Here is an 18,823-nt window from a genome sequence, read left to right on the forward strand (position 1 = left end):
TTTGTGCGCTCATTTTATTTTGCAAATGACCCTGCCCTCCATCTGTCTAAGCCGAATGTCCTGCTTTTTCCAAGCCAGGCCTCAGGAACAGCAGCACATGAAATAAGGAGGAAGGCACAGAACGTCTCCCTCCTGCCCGCTTCAGCAGCCACACAAAATCAGAGAAATCTGGGGGAGAGCAGAATCCTTCTATTTTGCTTATATCCCCAAGAAGCATTTGAAGGTGAATGCTTTCATGATGCAAACACAACTCTGAAAATCAGACTGATAGACTAAACATATAAAAGGCAATTTCCAGTTTTCATGTTCTGTCTTCTTATCTTGATTTAATAACAACTTACCCAAAGTAACATCTCAATATAAAAAAACCTAAAATACGTAAGAATTTTAAAAGATTGAGCCTTTTAGATAATTTTTTCCCCTAGAGCTAAGTGTCAATCAGGCAAGCATAAAGGAGAAGACACCCTATTCCTTGATCATTCAGCAGCACTCGGTGCATCCCTCAAACCATGTACCTCTTTTAGGTTGAAGACCAGAAAGAACTGCAGCCAGAGAATAAGAAGCCTCGGAGTCAGATTACAGCGGTCTTCCTTACCTGTTTTCTCTGGGAATCTTGGGTGGCCCACTCAACCCCTTTGGAATGGGTGCAGTTTGTCCCTTTCTTGGTATTCATGCAGTGGAAGGTTCCTTGTCCAGTCTCAGAATTCAGAAAAACACAGCTTTGGCAACCTTGGCAGCAAGGGAGAAGAATGTATGAGTACATGAAGTCAATCGCTTGACAGTGTAGCATTCAGATGCCCTATTGAAGTCTCTTTTTAGCTCTAACAGGTGACTAGGAATTTCACCACCTCCCACTTATCACTTCCTAACATCTGCTCACAGTTGCAACTCAGGGAAGGAAGTTCAAATTCTGCTACCCTAACCCAGTTGCTTGATTTGTTTTAACGGGAAAATAACAACCAAGAAAGCAAGACACTAGTGTTCCCTCAAAGCCGGGCCCTTATGTGATATATAGATTGAATTAATTCATCAGTCACTATCTCCTAATGAACTTAGCTTTTGGATTTCATGGTTTAGCTGCTTCTTTTCTCCATCTGTGATATGTAGAATACGGGCTGATTATTAAGATTAGAGATAATATGTGTAAATAGTCTAATAGAGTGTCGTGCAATAAATATGGTTGATGTTGGCTCCAAAATACATATACAGAAAAGATTTATAGGTAGCAATACTATTAAGGAGGCAGATAATGGATTTGCATTGAAGTCTTTAATTATATAGCAAAGACATGCTTTTAGTTGAACTATGTTTATCCTGGGTGGTAGCAAGGCCAATGGAAATCACAGAAGACTATGAAAGAAAACCCCCTCACATCAGGCCACCAGCGGAAGAACTGCATATGACAAATATTCATATATTACATATATTTATATATGTAATATTTATATATGTAACAATATTACATATATTTATAATCTTGAAAACTGCACACATACTACTACCTCACTGGGATAAGCCAGTTTTGTCTTTTGCTATCTTGTCTGCTTCTCTAATTCTTGACTGAAAAATTGTATTCATTTCCCCCAAATTCTGTAGTCTCCAGATCAGTCTAAACAATGGGTATTTTTTCTAATTAGTGATCCAATATAATTTTGTAGGATAATTAAGTCCCTAGTTTTTCACTGCCCCATAATGGGCACTATTAAATTCAAAAGAATTTATACAAAAATAGCCCCCAAGGTAGTACCATGGAATCTAGAGCATCTATTCCAAATACATGACAAAGGAACAAAAGAAAATCCAGAATGGTTTCTTGTACAGTCCAGCAAATTTCCACAGAGATCTTCAAACTAAGAATCTGAAGGGAAAAATAATTAAAGTGTAGGAAAAGTTTCTTTTTATTTTAACTGAAGGAAAAGCCACTGTTCATCAGCATAACGATATCCAAAAACATTATTAAAGCCTGACAAGTACAGGCTGGATGTCTGTCTCTCTCTCTCTCACACACACACACACACATCAGAGACTAAGTAGGTTGGAGAGGTAAAAGAGTAACAGTACATAGAAAAAGGAACACTTTGGGTCGTGCTTCCTCCTCCCCTCCACCCTTCTTGGAAAACACGAGGTCATGGATTTCTCCAATGTTTCTACCTCGTAGTGAAACTTGGAGGATCAAGGCAGTATGTAGGGCCAAGTTTAAACGCTAATATGAACTCAGTAATATTTGTAGTTTTGGAAAATGGCGGTACGGTGAGATGCAGAGGCGCTTGGAACTAAAGCCAAACCTCTCCAAATGCCAGATAAAATCCAAAGCACTCTTTCCTGCTGTCAATTGGAAACGACAGAATAAGAACTCCTGGTCGCTGTACTATTTTGTTCTTAGAAAGTGTGCCCTTGGAGCGGCTCAAAGAAGCTCTACTCTAATTCTAGGAGAATACGAAGCTGACATTCATTCCTCTTTACCCATTCCCGTCTCTTTCACTAAAATAACGTGGAACGACAATATTTGTATGCATTGCACAGTGCATAAGGCTCAAAAACGGCAGGGACTTCGGACCATAAACCTTCCTCCCCAGCGCCAGGGAACGAGGTGACACAACAATCCTTATTTACCATACGAAGGGAAAGCGACGGCGCGACCTCACCCGAAGGTCCGTGCGGCAGAGACTACGCCTCCCAGCATGCAGCACGGCCACGTCCTGACGCCGGCGCCATCGGACCGGTGCATGCCGGGAAGTAGAGTTTTTCCGTCTCTGAACGGCCCAGAGACGTTTCCTCTCCCCTCTAACGCCGCTCACACTCTGCAGTCTTCAGAGGCCAGGTCAGTAATAGGCACACTCATATTCGTGATTGTTTTAAATCCCAGGTTGGTCGTTCTGCTGCAAAGTAACTTTGGGAGCACGCAAAAAAAAAAAAAAAAGGCCCACAAAACCCTCAACATTCTTTGCAGACCTACGTTTCCGGTTGGCTTGTTGCCGTGGTAACGAGCACGCACAACCACGGCATCGGTTATGGCACGGCTGGGCGGTGCGCAGATCCCCGACGGGGAGTTCACCGCGGTCGTGTACCGGCTCATCCGGGATGCCCGCTACGCCGAGGCCGTGCAGCTGCTGGGCGGAGAGCTCCAGCGGAGCCCGAGAAGCCGCGCCGGCCTGTCGCTGCTGGGCTACTGCTACTACCGCCTGCAGGAGTTCGCGCTGGCCGCCGAGTGCTATGAGCAGCTGGGTCAGCTGCACCCGGAGCTGGAGCAGTACCGCCTGTACCAGGCCCAGGCCCTATACAAGGCCTGCCTTTACCCAGAGGCCACCCGCGTCGCCTTCCTCCTCCTGGACAACCCCGCCTACCACCACGGGGTCCTCCGTCTCCAAGCCGCGATCAAGTACAGCGAGGGCGATCTGCCCGGGGCCAGGAGCCTGGTGGAGCAGCTACTGAGTGAGGAAGGAGGAGAAGACATCGGTGGCGAGAACGAGCTCGATGGCCAGGTCAACCTGGGCTGTTTGCTCTACAAGGAGGGACATTATGAAGCTGCGTGTTCCAAGTTCTCTGCTGCCTTGCAGGCTTCGGGCTACCGGCCTGACCTTTCCTACAACCTGGCTTTGGCCTATTACAGCAGCCGGCACTACGCCCCGGCGCTGAAGCATATCGCCGACATTATTGAGCGTGGCATCCGCCAGCACCCAGAGCTGGGTGTGGGCATGACCACTGAGGGCATTGATGTTCGAAGTGTTGGCAACACCTTAGTCCTTCACCAGACTGCTCTGGTGGAAGCCTTCAACCTCAAGGCCGCCATAGAATACCAACTGAGAAACTATGAGGCGGCCCAGGAAGCCCTCACGGATATGCCTCCAAGGGCAGAGGAAGAGTTAGACCCTGTGACCCTGCACAACCAGGCGCTAATGAACATGGATGCCAGGCCTACAGAAGGGTTTGAGAAGCTACAGTTTTTGCTCCAACAGAATCCCTTTCCCCCAGAGACCTTTGGCAACCTGTTGCTGCTCTACTGTAAATATGAGTATTTTGACCTGGCAGCAGATGTCCTGGCAGAGAATGCCCATTTGACTTACAAGTTCCTCACACCCTATCTCTATGACTTCTTGGATGCCACGATCACTTGCCAGACAGCTCCTGAAGAGGCTTTCATTAAGCTTGATGGGCTAGCAGGGATGCTGACTGAACAGCTCCGGAAACTCACCATACAAGTGCAGGAAGCAAGACACAACAGAGATGATGAAGCTGTCAAAAAGGCAGTGAATGAATATGATGACACCCTTGAGAAGTATATTCCTGTGCTGATGGCCCAGGCCAAAATCTACTGGGACCTTGAAAATTATCCAATGGTGGAAAAGATCTTCCGCAAATCTGTGGAATTCTGTAATGATCATGATGTGTGGAAGCTGAATGTGGCTCATGTTCTGTTCATGCAGGAAAACAAATACACAGAAGCCATAGGTTTTTATGAGCCCATAGTCAAGAAGCATTATGACAACATCCTGAATGTCAGTGCTATTGTGCTGGCTAACCTGTGTGTTTCATATATTATGACAAGTCAAAACGAAGAAGCCGAGGAGTTGATGAGGAAGATTGAAAAGGAGGAAGAGCAGCTCTCCTATGAGGACCCAGATAAGAAAATCTACCATCTCTGCATTGTGAATTTGGTGATAGGGACGCTCTATTGTGCCAAAGGAAATTATGACTTTGGTATTTCTCGGGTTATCAAAAGCTTGGAACCTTATAATAAAAAACTGGGAACTGATACCTGGTATTACGCCAAAAGATGCTTCCTGTCATTACTAGAAAACATGTCAAAACACACCATCATGCTTCGTGACAGTGTTATTCAAGAATGTGTCCAGTTTCTAGAACACTGTGAACTTTATGGCAGGAACATACCTGCTGTTATTGAACAACCCCTGGAAGAAGAAAGAATGCATATTGGAAAGAATACAGTCACTTATGAATCCAGACAACTAAAAGCTTTGATTTATGAGATTATAGGTTGGAATATGTAGTAATGTCTGACAGTGGCCTTATCATAATGGCTTTACATCTGTTTTTCACTCTTTTATCTGTATTTAGCTATTGGCCTCTTTAGATTTATTACATGTTGAACTTCGTACACTTTAAAATTATAAAAATAACTAATATTTTGTTTTTAAAATCTTCACAAAGTGAAATATAAGAACTTTGACACCTAGAAAGACTTATGAAAAATTCAAAACTGCATGGGGACACTATTTCTATTAGAAATTGTTAGCACCTATGTTCCATCTCCTTTGTTATCATTTGTACTTTGTGCATTTTGAAAGTCCCCTGCACAAGGATTATGTTATCCAGGGACTTGGCACTATCAGGCCCAGAACTCAGCAGTTAAGGTATAGGATTTCTAGGCTTTTAATAAGAACCTCAGGGATTGTGTCCTATTCTCACAGCCTACCCTCATTATTATATTAATTTTAATGCATACATATTAGATAGCCCTTAGGGTGTTTTGTCAGGGTTTTTCAATATAAATGTAATGCTTTATGTAACCAAAATACGTTATAAATGTTTGGTGTTTTTTTTTTTTTTCAAACATTCAAGAGTCACTGGGAGATCTTATACCCTTAACAAAATTATGGTGCTGTGGTTTAGAGACAATAAACAATTGTCAAAGCAAGAATTTTACATGGTTTTCTTTGGTTCCGTTTGTTAATAATTTGAATACATGAACAAGATATATTTACTGTTTTTTCATAACTGTGCTCTTATTTAACAATGAGGAATAGCAGAGGTATCGTGAGAACTGTTTTCTTAATTCCTACCTTTGTGTTTGCAATTTAGGATATGTTAATGCTGGAGTTGTTCCTGTGTGGTGGCCTCTCAGGTAAGGAAAAATCTAGACTATTCCCATGATCCCACCAAACTTCTCTCCCACCTCCATCACAGATGAAAAGGTCGATTCTGAAACCTCATCTGGTAGATTCATAACGCTAGGCCATGCCCACAACCCTTCCAATGAAAACCCCACTCATTCTGCTTAGGCATTTTTATTTTCTGAACCATACAAGAGCTTTACTATTTGCTTCCCCACCCCTTTTCTCTCCATAAATCAACCCCAACTCGACCTGACTTAGAGAAAAACAAAGTAGCTTGAATTATATGAAATTGCTGATTTTGGAAGTGTTTGAACTACAAAACTAGCATTTTTTTATGGTTCAATCTAATAGCATTCTACTGAAAGATAGTGAACCCCTGCCATGATGAGATGATGATTTCTTTCCTTCAAGGAGAAATCACTTAGCCACATAGGTACCCAGACAGGGACTCACATAGGTACTCAGCATAAATCCTCTGTAGCATGACCTCCTGGGTGCTCAAATTCTATTAGATCTATCAGAAAATGTGGCTTATTATGAAGTCCAATGGTTTTGAATTTATAGCACTTTTCATCTAATTATGTAAGCTGATACCATTTACCGCTGACGTTTGAGCCCACACTGGGAGGACAATCAGTGTTTAATGACCTCTTCAGTGCATCCCTTAGCACAATTCCATCACTGGGAAATGTTCTTTAACAACTTTTGTACTAAAAGTATCGCTGCTGCTTTGTGCAGTAGCTCTGTGCACTCTCAATCTTCATCCCCTTAAGATTTGGAAAGTAAATGAACTGAAATCTTATTTTTTAACAGCCATGTTAAAAAAAAGTTTTTTGCACATTTCCTCTTTTTTTCTTTAAAAAAAAAAGCATAAAATGTAAGTAATGTTAACCACCCAAAAGCAAATGTTTTCCAGATTCCCTTTTGCCAATAGCCCAGCCTTTATTCAACCACACTTTATTTACCCAGGTGCTGTGTGTTTGTGGTTTGCATGTATGTGTAATTTAGCTTTTCAGAATATAAAAAGCTTTTCAGAACAGTTTTTAACCCCTTGCTGCTGGGCAGTTGGGATTTCCTGGTTAGTAATGCATCAGGAAATCCTGACTGCTCCTACCACTGAGTAAAGGAATAAAGGTCAATCGTGGTGGCATTTGTCCCCTTCCTTACACTGGCTCTCCAGAGAGGCACCCACCAGGATTTATAGATTGCTGCCTGGCAACAGCAAAGACTCATGAACCAAGCCTACAAAACTGGCCAGCCATCAGAGCCCTGGAGGAGACTGGGGAAGGGTCTAACTCCCCAGGCACTTATTGTTCTTTATTTTTAGGATATACTTCTTTTAAACTCACCTTCAAAGTACTCACCTCTGCTTATTGATACTAATAGGCAAGTGACTTTATGATGACTCCACATTGCCATTTGAATGAAGGCTTTCATCCCTAAAGCTCTGATGAAAAGCTTTGTTCTATGCTCCTAGAACTTCATGTACTCAGTGCTAAAAGCACTTTTTTTGACAAAAAAAGATTTCCCTATATTTCTCAAGCCTTTGCTCCTTCAAGATTTCTTCATAATATCTGCAGAGTGTATTTTAAAAAGATCAAATATTAAATCCATTATTCCATAACCTTAGTCAACCCATCTCCACACAAATGTTCAGAATATACCCATGTGTTTGTTGTACCCAAGTAGTTATTTCCATTTTCTCAGACATAAACAAAAACTTATTCTGTGCAGAGCCACCAAGCAGACTCATTTGATCAGTGACATGACATGCCTACAAAAGGATTCATATTTCTCATGGCAGCCCCTCTTTGAATTTGCCCTCAGCTGTGGCACGGATATTGACACTAATGTCATCTGTGAAGGTCAGGTGTAGAGTGGCTAACTCTGACCCATTCATGAGAAGCAGACAACTGGGAACTGGGAAAACTGTGGGGATGGCAGAGATCATCGAGCAATGAGACAGCTGTAATCATAGAAGATGACACTCCCTCCCAAAGGGGTGATAGAGGAACATAGAGGTATGGCCTCTCAGACCTCAGAGGAGCACCTCAGGTGGAATCCAAACAGAATTGTCAGTGATAGGTTTGGCCTGAGGTTAGAACAATTTGTGTGTTTGTTGAGGGCTATGGGGTAGATGCCCAAGTAAATAAGCTTCTAGTGAGATAAGAAAGGGCAAATGAGAAAAAAAATTTTTTTTTTAAAGAAAGGGCAAATGGCTTGGAGGGGAAGTGTTAAGAGAGTAACTTTCTGACCCTTCTGCCCTATAATCCTTGCTTGGGCTCATTTCCACACTGGCATTCGGAGGGTTAGCAGTGCTGGAAGCCTGTTCAGGTAAGCAGAATATGGCTATCTATACTAACTGATTTTAAAAGGATAACATCACCAAAGACAAACCTTTCATTTCTGGTGAACATCAGCATTTTTAAATACAATCTTTGGTCTTATGTTCCTTTGTCTTTTTTTTTTTTTTTTAATGACTATTGGTGATCTGGAAACATCTGGGAGGTTGTGCTTTCCTGAGGGTATTCTCTGCCACACTGAGCAGCTTCCTACCAATGGTGTGACTTGCAGCTCACTATCCACCATTCACTAACTGCCTCTTATCCCCTGCTGACCTACCACTGGGACTAATGTGACATTTGGGGGTTTCGTTTCCACTTATTGGGCTATATACCCTTAGTATTAGTTAAACAGCACATTTTGTAATGTGCCAGTAACTCTGGGTTCTTGGTTGTCCAACCACATAATCACCATGACTGTAACCATCAAGCTCTATACTTATACCTTCATTCTAATTATAAAATGTATGCAACTTTTTGAGTACCCTAATCCTTCAGCAGCAACCTTAATTCTTAAATTAGCAGTTTTAAGGAACTGTGACTTTCCAAAGAACCTAGATTGGTCTTAGATTATAATAAAACATTTCTTTAATCTTAAATAGTCTTCAGTTTCTAGTCTCTCTACAGGAATATGTATAACTTATAGTAACAGGTTACTCTTACATTTTTAAGTACAGCTCAAAGGAATACAATATTAAAGTTATAAAAATGCAAAGTTATTAAGTCCATCAAACACAGCACTTCCTTTCATGAGTTTCGTATTAAATCTATAAAGGCATCAATGCAGGGGTTACACATTTACAGAGCACGACAGCATCTGGGACAGAAGGCTTCCTGGTATTTCTATGGCATGTAGTCATGAAGACAGCTGTTTCCCCTCTGTACTTGTGCCCTTCTGTGGAGGGCAATGACTAACAATCTACTTTAAAAAGCAGAAATTCTGTATACATCAGACTTACTACCCAGCACAAGCAGCCTAGAGCAGTGAAGCAGCCAGCACAGAGACTGGATTTTGTCAGACCTGGCTCCATCTCCTGGCAATGCCACTTCCCAGCTACTAGCAGTGTGTGTTATTCAACGTTGCTAAATCTCAGTTATTTCACCGGAAAAAAGGGGACGATACCATACATTTCACAGGGTTGTTGTGATAACAATTAGAACTTCTTGTCGAGGGTTAAGTGCCCAGCAGTGTCTGGCTAATAATGGTTAAATTAAAAAATAAATTATTAATGCTATAATCAATTCTAGGGTAGTGTTTGGCAAAAATACAGAGACTCATCAGAATCACTGAGACTGACTTAGAAGGGAGCTCAGAGTTATTCATTTTACAAAAGATATTAGGCCCAAATAGGAAAAGTGACTAGTAGTTTGGTAGAGAAAAATGGAGCACCTGCAAAATTTCCAGAATAGAACCATTTTCACTGTGTTCTTAGACTCAGAACTCCACCTTCTCCTAAGTTATTTCACAGCTTTACAGTGACAAATTTCAGTCATTTAAAAAAATTATCTTTCCAGATCTAATGTGGACACAATGAAGTACAAAGGATGTGACAGAACTATGCAAGAATGGATTTAGAGGTTGTCCATCAGTCAATACTACGCCCAGTCAACAGATCACATCAGAAAATGCAGCACAAGATGAGTTTACGAGTATATTGAAAAAGAAAGAGACATGCCCCTGAAGGCAAACACAGGCAAAAGTAAATGTGATGGCAGTTAAAGACTTCATTTGTTTTTCTCATAGGGTAGCACAGGAAATCGGAGCAGCAAGCTTTAGCAAAGGATTTCAGTCTGGCAGCTGGCGATGTTAAATCCAAGTAGACGTCATTTGTATGTTTAATGTTTGTCTGGCATAAACGCTGATTCATTGAAAAAAGGCCTATTTGTTGACAAAATGTAAAAATATGAGGTGAACACAAGAGCATGTCAAGTGGAAATGTGCGCTAGCTGAACCCTGAATGCTCTTTCCTGGATGTGTTATTAGGCAGGCCCTTGTTGTGTGTTGCAGATGCCTGCCATTACTTGGTTGAGAATCCAGACAGTACATGTCTCAATTCTATTGATGTCCCAAATCTGGATGGGACAAAAAATACTCTGGGTAAGAGTCAAGATTCTAAAATTTTGAAAATCTGGAACTAAATACAGTAAGATACACATTTTAGTAAGAATAAATATAAGTAATGAGGCTTTAAAAAAGTCAGCCTCAGGGATTAATCTCCAAAATATACAAAATAGCTCATGCAGCTCAATATCAAAAAACAAATAACCCAATCAAAAAATGGGGGGGAAGATCTAAATAGACATTTCTCCAAAGAAGACCTACAGATGGCCAAAAAACACATTAAAGATGCTCAACGTCACTAATTATCAGAGAAATGCAAATCAAAACTACAATGAGGTATCACCTCACACTGGTCAGAATGGCTATCATCAAAAAATCTACAAACAATAAACGCTGGACAGGGTGTAGAGAAAAGGGAACCCTCTTGCACTGTTGGTGGGAATGTAAATTGATACAGCCACTATGGAGAACAGCATGGAGGTCCCTTAAAAAACTAAAAACAGAACTACCGTATGACCCAGCAATCCCACTCCTGGGCATATACCCAGAGAAAACCATAATTCAAAAAGATACATGCAACCCAATGTTCATTGCAGGACTATTTACAAGAGCCAGGACATGGAAGCAACCTAAATGTCCATCCACAGAGGAATGGATAAAGAAGATGTGGTACGTACATACAATGGAATATTACTCAGCCATAAAAAGGAACAAAACAGTGCAATTTGCAGAGACGTGGATAGACCCAGAAACTGTCATACAGAGTGAAGAAAGAGAAAAACAAATATCGTATAATATCGCTTATATGTGGAATCTAGAGAAATGGTACAGGTGAACTTATTTGCAAAGCAGAAATAGAGACACAGATGTAGAGAACAGATTTATGAATACTGAGGCGAGGGGGGAAGCTGGGGGTGGGATGAATTGGGAGACTGGGATTGACATATATACCTACTATGTATAAAATAGATAACTAATGAGAACCTACTGTTTAGCACAGGGAACTCTACTCAATGCTTTGTGGTGACCTAAATGGGAAGGAAATCTAAAAAACAGGGGATATATGTATATGTATAACTGATTCACCTTGCTGTACAACAGAAACTAATACAACATTGTAAAGCAACTATACTCCAATAAAAATATAAAATAAAAAATCAGCCTCCATGGAGATGTGGACAAAGTGGCACATGCAGAAAAGACAAACTATTAAATTCAAGTTCAGTGTGAGATGACAGTGCAATGTCCACTGTCCACCAAAAATGCAAGAGTGACTAAAGAATATTGGAATAAGGAATAAGGGAATCATTGGTCCTATTCTGGAACATTCAGAACTCGACACCTCACTTTAAGAACATCAAAAGGGCACATATGGAGAGAGATTAGGATGATGAAGGGTCTAGAACTGACAGGAGCAAGAGGTGACTGAAGAAGATCTGGGGGAATGTGAGCTGTCTTTAAATGCCTGCAGAGCTGCCCTTCAACAGAGCAACTGGGCAATTCTTCATGACTACACAAGACAGAAGTTACGTTAATGGATAGAAGGGGGAAACAGATTTCAGTCTTATAAGTAAAAACCTCTTAATACTGGAAGATTTCAGAAACTGGGAAAAGGCTTGCTGGAAAAGCAGTAAATTCCCATGTGGTCACAGCACATGTTCAGAAAAACTGGTGATCTATTTGTGGTCTGAGGGGTAGGATGGTCAGATACCAATTGTGTTTGGGAAAAAGATGAGATGATTTCTAAGGTTCATTCAGTCTGAGCCTTATATGAGCCCAGCAGAAAACTGCTTTCTTTAACTAACTATAACTAACTTATTATATAAGAGCTAAACTCTTAGTATGGCAAGTTATTATTTAAACGTGTCAAGTAAGACTGTGTTCGACAGGTCCGATCTTCAGTTATTTCAGAGCCCAGACAACTACAACCTTCCCTCCAGTGTGGGAGCCACAGGCAGGGACAAAATCAGTATCTGTGCACTTGTCATTCACTACTAGAGAGGCTACTTACGGGAACAGACTGTAAAGATTAGATGGAATCAACATGAAAAAATGCAACAATTTCCGTAACAATGAATGGTTTTGGTATTGTTTTATTTTTTTCCCAGCACATCTTAAAAATCACACATGGGCATTTGCTTATAGAACAGTACATTCTAGGAAAAGCAGTAAAAGGAGATCCAAACATACACTGAAAGCACAGTATATAGACTATGTGTTGAGCCCTTTGGAAAACAGTATGGCTCAGTCTGAACTGACAAAGCTATGCTGGACTCCCTTAAGAATTTTCCTTCCCACTACATATCCACTTTTAAGACTATTAATGTAAAGAGAAGAATTGTTTGTATGCATTAGTTACAGCAGTATAATGGCTTACATACAAGTGCTTACCCACATGTAGTTCCCAAAAGATGACTACAGTACTGGCAGGAATATGCACTGCCTTAGAGGAAGACTCAGGATAAGATATTATTCAAGTCAAGTTGTATCAGAGCCAAAGTATTTCACAGGCTTAGCGAAAAAGGACAAAAATTTAAAAATATAACCTACACATATTTCTCAGAAGATTTATCATTGTTCAGAAACAGAAATATTCATTATTCTGAAGGCACCATCACACACAAAAAGGACTGACCCCCAACATAAGGAATAGGAACCCACCCCCCTCCCCTCCTCCAGGCTCTGCTCCTCAGGGAGCTGTGTGAGCAAACACCCAAAACATGTAGGGGGTGTCTCCAGGACCGAGTATGCCACATCCACCAACCCACACCTTAGGGCTACTAAGTTGGGACACAAGGAATGAAAATGCAAGAAAGAAAGTACATGTAAATCCCACTGACTGAATAGGTGTATGTGAGAGTACAGGTCCACCACACAATTAGTTAAATATGCTAGAATAGGTGATTGAAACCAACACTGTGGAAAGGATCTTTTGTGTTTCCACACACAACTACTTCATTCCTGACGCGTTCTTGAAGAGGAATAGCCTTGAACTGCTACACAAGCTCTGGCCTTAAAGACTTATCCTCTCCCACTCATTTTAAATAATGGCTATTTCATGGAAAAAAAAATCCCAACAAGGCACTGTGAGCTTTTGGGGACATTCTTTAAATAGCTCAAAAAATAATTATTTAGAGAAACTTTATACCAGCACAAGCATTTCATGTCCTTTTTGGATATGTGAACAAGATTGCTTTAGGGGTTAAACAACAAGTTTCATAGGGTGCTTACAAAAAACACTGCCAACAATAAGATGCCTTAAAAACATGTATATATGCTGCTTAGAAATCCACACTAAAATATTTTTTTTCCTTCTCTCTCTCTCTCTCTCTTTCTGATTTGGAAGTTCAGAGTCTTTGAAAAATGCTCTTAATGATATTTAATGTGTTATTTTTGTCCCTTGTGGAAAAAAAAAGTATAAAATAATCTCCTTTGGGAACCAAAAAAGAAACCTTTTCATGTTCACAGAACTAAAGTTACTTAATTCTGTGATGGTTCTTTGGCTTCAGTGGTCCTTACTCACGTTTGTTAAGGAATTCTTGTGGTTAGGAGAGCACAAGAGCGCTCATTCTTTGAGGATCTTCCAAGGTTCAAATGGGAATGCTTCAGGTTCACAGGAGACTAAACACCTCCTAGGAATATAACATTGATTTAAAATAATTAGAGAGTAATAAAACCTAGCCAACAATATATTCATCTATAAATCCAAAAGGATTTAGTTATATTTAGGTTGTACTTGATAATGCTTCATCAATAAAATTATAAAAATTAATTTTGTTTTCAAATCAGAGGAAATATGAAGATGAAAAACTAAAATCGAAAGACAAACCCAGACGCAAACAGAAGAATGAACAGCTTCACACCCCCTCTGAAGAAAAAAATCTCTTAAACCCAGGTCCATTTTATTAATAATATAAGTTTCTATAATCTGTTGACATTACAGGTAGTTTTTACAGTTAAATTTCACACTAAAGACAAACACTGTTTGCTTTAGGGAGCAGAAAGCTGAGTAACTTACATCCTTCATGTTACACATTGTATTTCAATAGTTTAAAACAATCTTTTACACCTTCTGGATTTCCGCATCAATGTACTATATGAAATTAATGAGGATTAAATGTATATATTGACAGGTGGCTCATTTGGGAACGTGAAGCCTTGAGCAAAGGCAAGCTTTCATAAAGCCAAAGGTGATTCTGGATTCTTCAATCCTATCCTGGCACTTGTTATTTTCGGCTTTTCTCCCACCACGAGCTAAACCCTAATTAAAATCGAAATCGCCAAAGATTAAGTGGTAGCAAAAAGCTATTAAAGCTGTCCTTAACTCCTGTCCCAGTGCTTCTTAAAATGTAGATATGCTTTCCACAGAATTCCACCTTGGCTGCTTCAAGCACCAGCATGTGCAGTTTGTGCATCAATGCATAATAAATGTTTGTGTTCTACATTTACATAAAATAGATGTTCGACCAAACTCAGCCCATTTGAACAGCCAAGGTTACAGACTTCAGCTTGGTACCACAGGGCTTGTCTGATCAGCTATAGTTAAGAAGTTGCAGCTATAAAAGAATATGACAATGGAAAACCTCTGAAGCCAACATGCAAAAGTCATTTTCAAAACTGCAAGCTAGGACTCAGCTGTTACTAAGAGAATATTCTGAGAAAGAGGTTTTCTTGCAACCATCTGTATCTGGTTTAATACACACACTGATGGAAGTTCATCCTTCACTGCGTTTTTGTTTTCCAAAATACATCAACACAGCTCAGTATACTAGAATGCTTCCAGCTTCATAAACAGCTTTTAAGTAACAGTACTATAGTATGTAAGCATTTAGGAAGAAAACTCCCAATTCCTCAAGAGGGGAAAGAATTTAATCCTCTTTCTTTGTGGTAAAATGCTGGGCACAATAAACATGTGGCTTCTGCAATTCTTACTAAACTAAAAAAGCTCACGTTACTTAGCATAACACTAATAAACTCACTTATACACTGTAAAGTGCACCAAACATTAAGGCAGCTGTTTCTCTAGGGGTCAATAAAGCCTGTTCATACTGACTCTAGTATTCAATGCCATTTCTCACTAGCAGCAAGTTCCCATTCCCACTAAAATGTCAACCCAAATGTGACATCATCAAATAAAATATTAGAAATATGACTAATTTAAGAAAGACAAATCGGTGTTATGCAGTTATGCAGCTGAGGCACCTCTCAGAGGTGGATGCGTGGAAGCAGGGAAAGCCTTTCTGATTTACTAAATCAGAGTGAAACAGTACTGATGAGTGTTTATGTGTTTCAAAATGATCCCTGTAGAAATGATCCTAACTACAAAATGTAGTCATCACTACAAAATCAAGGTTGGAGAGTCATGCATGCATGGAAGAAAACAAACGCATAAATCACTAATTTCCATAAGGTTCATGTAGAATAGTGAACAATTTCAGGTGTTACATTTCCTAATTCTGAGGTTATTGAAATCTGAACTCCCTAGGAAAGAACGTTATAACAATCACGTGCAAAGGAATGGATCTGCTTATGAATCTGTAAGTTTTATTTTTAAAAAATTACTCAGAAACATGTATACACTCCAGTGAGATATTAGTATCGTAATAAATTTTACATTTTGATCACCAATTAGAGAAATTACTTTCATGAATAGATGCATTTCATAAAGCTGAGATTTTTATAATTTGAGAAGCAAGTGTAATTTCCTCATCAAGTATCTAACTATTTCAAATATCAAGGGCTTGAAGCAAAGATCTGCTGGAAATTTTATAATTAAAAATAAATCACCAATGAAGAGAGGCAGCATCTAATAAATAAATATTTAGTTTTTGTTGTTAAACTAATATTTCATTTTGATTTGCTTACAGATTTTATTAGTTTGAGGCCAATTTTATTTGTTAAAAATTATCATTTTGAAGTCTTAAAAATATCATTTTGTGAATCAATTTTAGATTTTCTGGTTAAGGCTACTTCAGATATAAAAGGTATCAAACTGCCCAAAAATACTTTGGAGCTGTTGCTACATAGACAGACAGTGTGTCCTTTTAAAGGATAGTCTGCATTCTGACTCATATTAGCTGATCAAATATTAATTCTAAAAAAATTATCAAAAGTTAAGTACTACATTAAGAAAAGAATCTGTCTCAAAATGTGAACCATGAACCTTGACAGACAGTGATTCAAAGTAATCATTTCATTTATTTTAATATCCAGGTTTGAATGTAAAAATGTTCACTAAATGTGGTTAACGTTCTCCCTATTGTTTAAGAAATATGATATTTCAAACTTTTGATTATGGTATGTGTAATACATTATATTTTTTAATTTAGGTTAAACCAGTAATTCAAAAAAGGCATTAAACCATTATTAAAAACTAAATTGAAACTTTACTTTTATATGGAAATTTATCATGTTGTTTGGGTTAATTTTTTTTAAGAAGGTTTTTTGTCATTGAAACTGTTGAGGTTTTCAAATTCAGTAGCTGAATGATGACTGTGTTTCTTTAGCCAAAACAGTTCTTTGAACTGGAGACATTCAGTGTAAGAAGTCTTCCCTCTTCTGCTCCTGTTGTAGCTTCTTCTGCATCTCAGCAACAAGAATGTGAAATGAGAAACATTAGAACTCTAAGTTGAATAAAGACATTCCTTTCATGGTAAACCTGTTCTTCACATACAATGAGTGATAAGTCAGCTTTTCTTATAAAACATATTATGAATGAATTAGGATATAACAATATGTTATCTCAGTGATACAAATACAACTCATACCTCAGTAGAAACAGAAACATGGAGAACAAAAACATGTCCCCTGACAGAATAAAGCATACTAATGATTTAAGGTTTTACAACTGTATACTAATTTCAAAGAAAAATGTAGGCCAAGCACCTTACAGAACTGAAGGCTTCCTAAATAAGAGGTTGCCTATATTCTTTCATGGGTATTCTCCCTTAATGACCTATTCACACTAGAATGCACTCTTAAAAAAACATACATGTATATCACTCCTCAGTGGAATCCTTCCCTAGATAGCTGCTTCCCAGAAACGTTCTTTTAAAAAAGAGGCTAGAGAAACAATAGATGACACCAAAATCTGGCTTTGTTCCTAAGAAGAAGCATCAATACAAAACAGCTGGCAGCATCTTCTTCTGAAATTAACCACTGGCAGCCTTGTGCTGCCTGACTGAAATTTGAAATGACAACCAGTTGGCTGTAAACTGATACACCTACAATGAGAGAGATTTAGGAATACCATCTGTCAATCCATAGATGTAGAAACAAAACAAACTACAGAATGAAACAAACTTATTTTAAACCAACAAACAAAGGTAGCTGAAATAAAGTCCATGATATATCTGATTACTGGTATAACCATAGTTAAAAGACTTAAAAAAAAAGTGACATTTTTCTTAACAATAGTAATGGATTTATAAAAGGTTTCTGTTTCCAAAGATGTTATTGGGGTCCACATATTCCTTGACAGACTTCAGCATCCCAAAGCCGACATCAGAGATACTTTCCTTTAGCCACTGCTTCCGTAACTTGCCCACTGGAAAAACAAAATCAAAAATGCTTCAATATACACTATGATGCTGGGAACCAATCAATCTTATGACCATGAATGAACAAACACTGTGTGATAAATGCTTTTATTCAAAAATGAGAAATGTTTTGCTGTATTTGATTTATTGAGCCCACCAGACTATCAAGCTCATTAAGCTCAGTGTACTCCCAGGGGAGCCTGTGCTCCACAGTGTCTCCTTTCTTTGTAAACTGTAAAATGGAGATGAAGGGAGCCTGCACTGAGATTATGGCCCATTTTACAAATAACAAAATGAGAAAAACATGCATTTCAAAAGAACCCGCCTCCTGTCTTTACCAGAACATGCCAAAGTTTCAGAGAAAATAAAGTTAACTAAAGAAAACATATCCAGATGAATTTGCTGGGTATACTACAGCAAAAATTGACAAGCTAGATATCCATAAAATATTTTGAGAACAAAAGCTTTTTAAAAATTGAGAAAATCTGAACTTTGGGCTTAAGAAAAAAATCTGGTTATGAGCTTTCCATTTGCATTTTGTTTTCATATGACTTTAAAATAAATTTGCATGTTCAAATAATTGTTATTTTCTTCCTATTATTTTTCCAGAATTAGAGTTATTTTAGGCACTAAATAAATCAAACACCTAAACCATTTTAAATTTAATTATCTGCTTTTATACACTGTATCACGTTCTCCTTCTTTGTTTCTAAGTCTTGCTAATTTATTCTGAGAATAACGAATATAATCGTTAGCAGCATAAATTATATTTTAAAAGGCATTCAACGAAAATGTAACCTTTTCTAAGCAGAACTTTTATAAGAAAGGATATGTACTTAATCTATAAAAGAATTCTGAAATGTCAATTTGCTTTGGCATTAAAAAGCAAAGCAGGATGCTGATTTATCTATGGGAAAATGGATAAATCTTATTTACGGGTAGGATTATTTGTGGTTAGTACTTTTCAAATGTATTGTAATAATTGAATTCAAATGGTCATTTTCCACAAATGTTCATTAATGATCC

At 38.7% G+C, this 18,823-nt stretch overlaps 2 protein-coding genes and 1 long non-coding RNA gene across 4 annotated transcripts in view; 2 read left to right on the forward strand and 1 right to left on the reverse strand.

Moving 5' to 3' along the window:
- The first annotated feature begins 2,716 nt into the window (after positions 1-2,716).
- LOC115849621 (uncharacterized) lies at positions 2,717-11,389 on the forward strand. Its single transcript, XR_004038083.2, has 3 exons — positions 2,717-2,821; positions 5,821-5,863; positions 9,713-11,389. It is a non-coding gene; the product is annotated as an uncharacterized lncRNA (long non-coding RNA).
- Positions 2,776-5,581, forward strand: IFT70B (intraflagellar transport 70B). The gene has a single exon (XM_030851051.3). It carries the CDS (start codon positions 3,012-3,014, stop codon positions 5,007-5,009), a length of 1,998 nt encoding a protein of 665 aa, XP_030706911.2. The 5' UTR covers positions 2,776-3,011; the 3' UTR covers positions 5,010-5,581.
- Positions 11,390-12,336: 947 nt separating the features above from the next.
- The window catches only part of AGPS (alkylglycerone phosphate synthase), a 139,216-nt gene continuing 132,729 nt past the window's right edge, over positions 12,337-18,823 (reverse strand). For both annotated transcript variants that reach the window (XM_030851100.3, XM_060302222.1), the window contains exon 20: positions 12,337-17,805. In XM_030851100.3, the coding sequence (XP_030706960.2) occupies positions 17,684-17,805 (122 nt within the window). In that variant the 3' untranslated portion in view covers positions 12,337-17,683. The remainder of the gene's footprint in view (positions 17,806-18,823) is intronic.

Source organism: Globicephala melas, chromosome 7 (assembly GCF_963455315.2).
Source record: "Globicephala melas chromosome 7, mGloMel1.2, whole genome shotgun sequence".
NCBI classification, from domain to species: domain Eukaryota; kingdom Metazoa; phylum Chordata; class Mammalia; order Artiodactyla; family Delphinidae; genus Globicephala; species Globicephala melas.

What these genes read in the sequence shown, in the direction of transcription:
- IFT70B (XM_030851051.3), top strand. Translation starts at nt 3,012, where the DNA reads ATGGCACGGCTGGGCGGTGCGCAGATCCCCGACGGGGAGTTCACCGCG.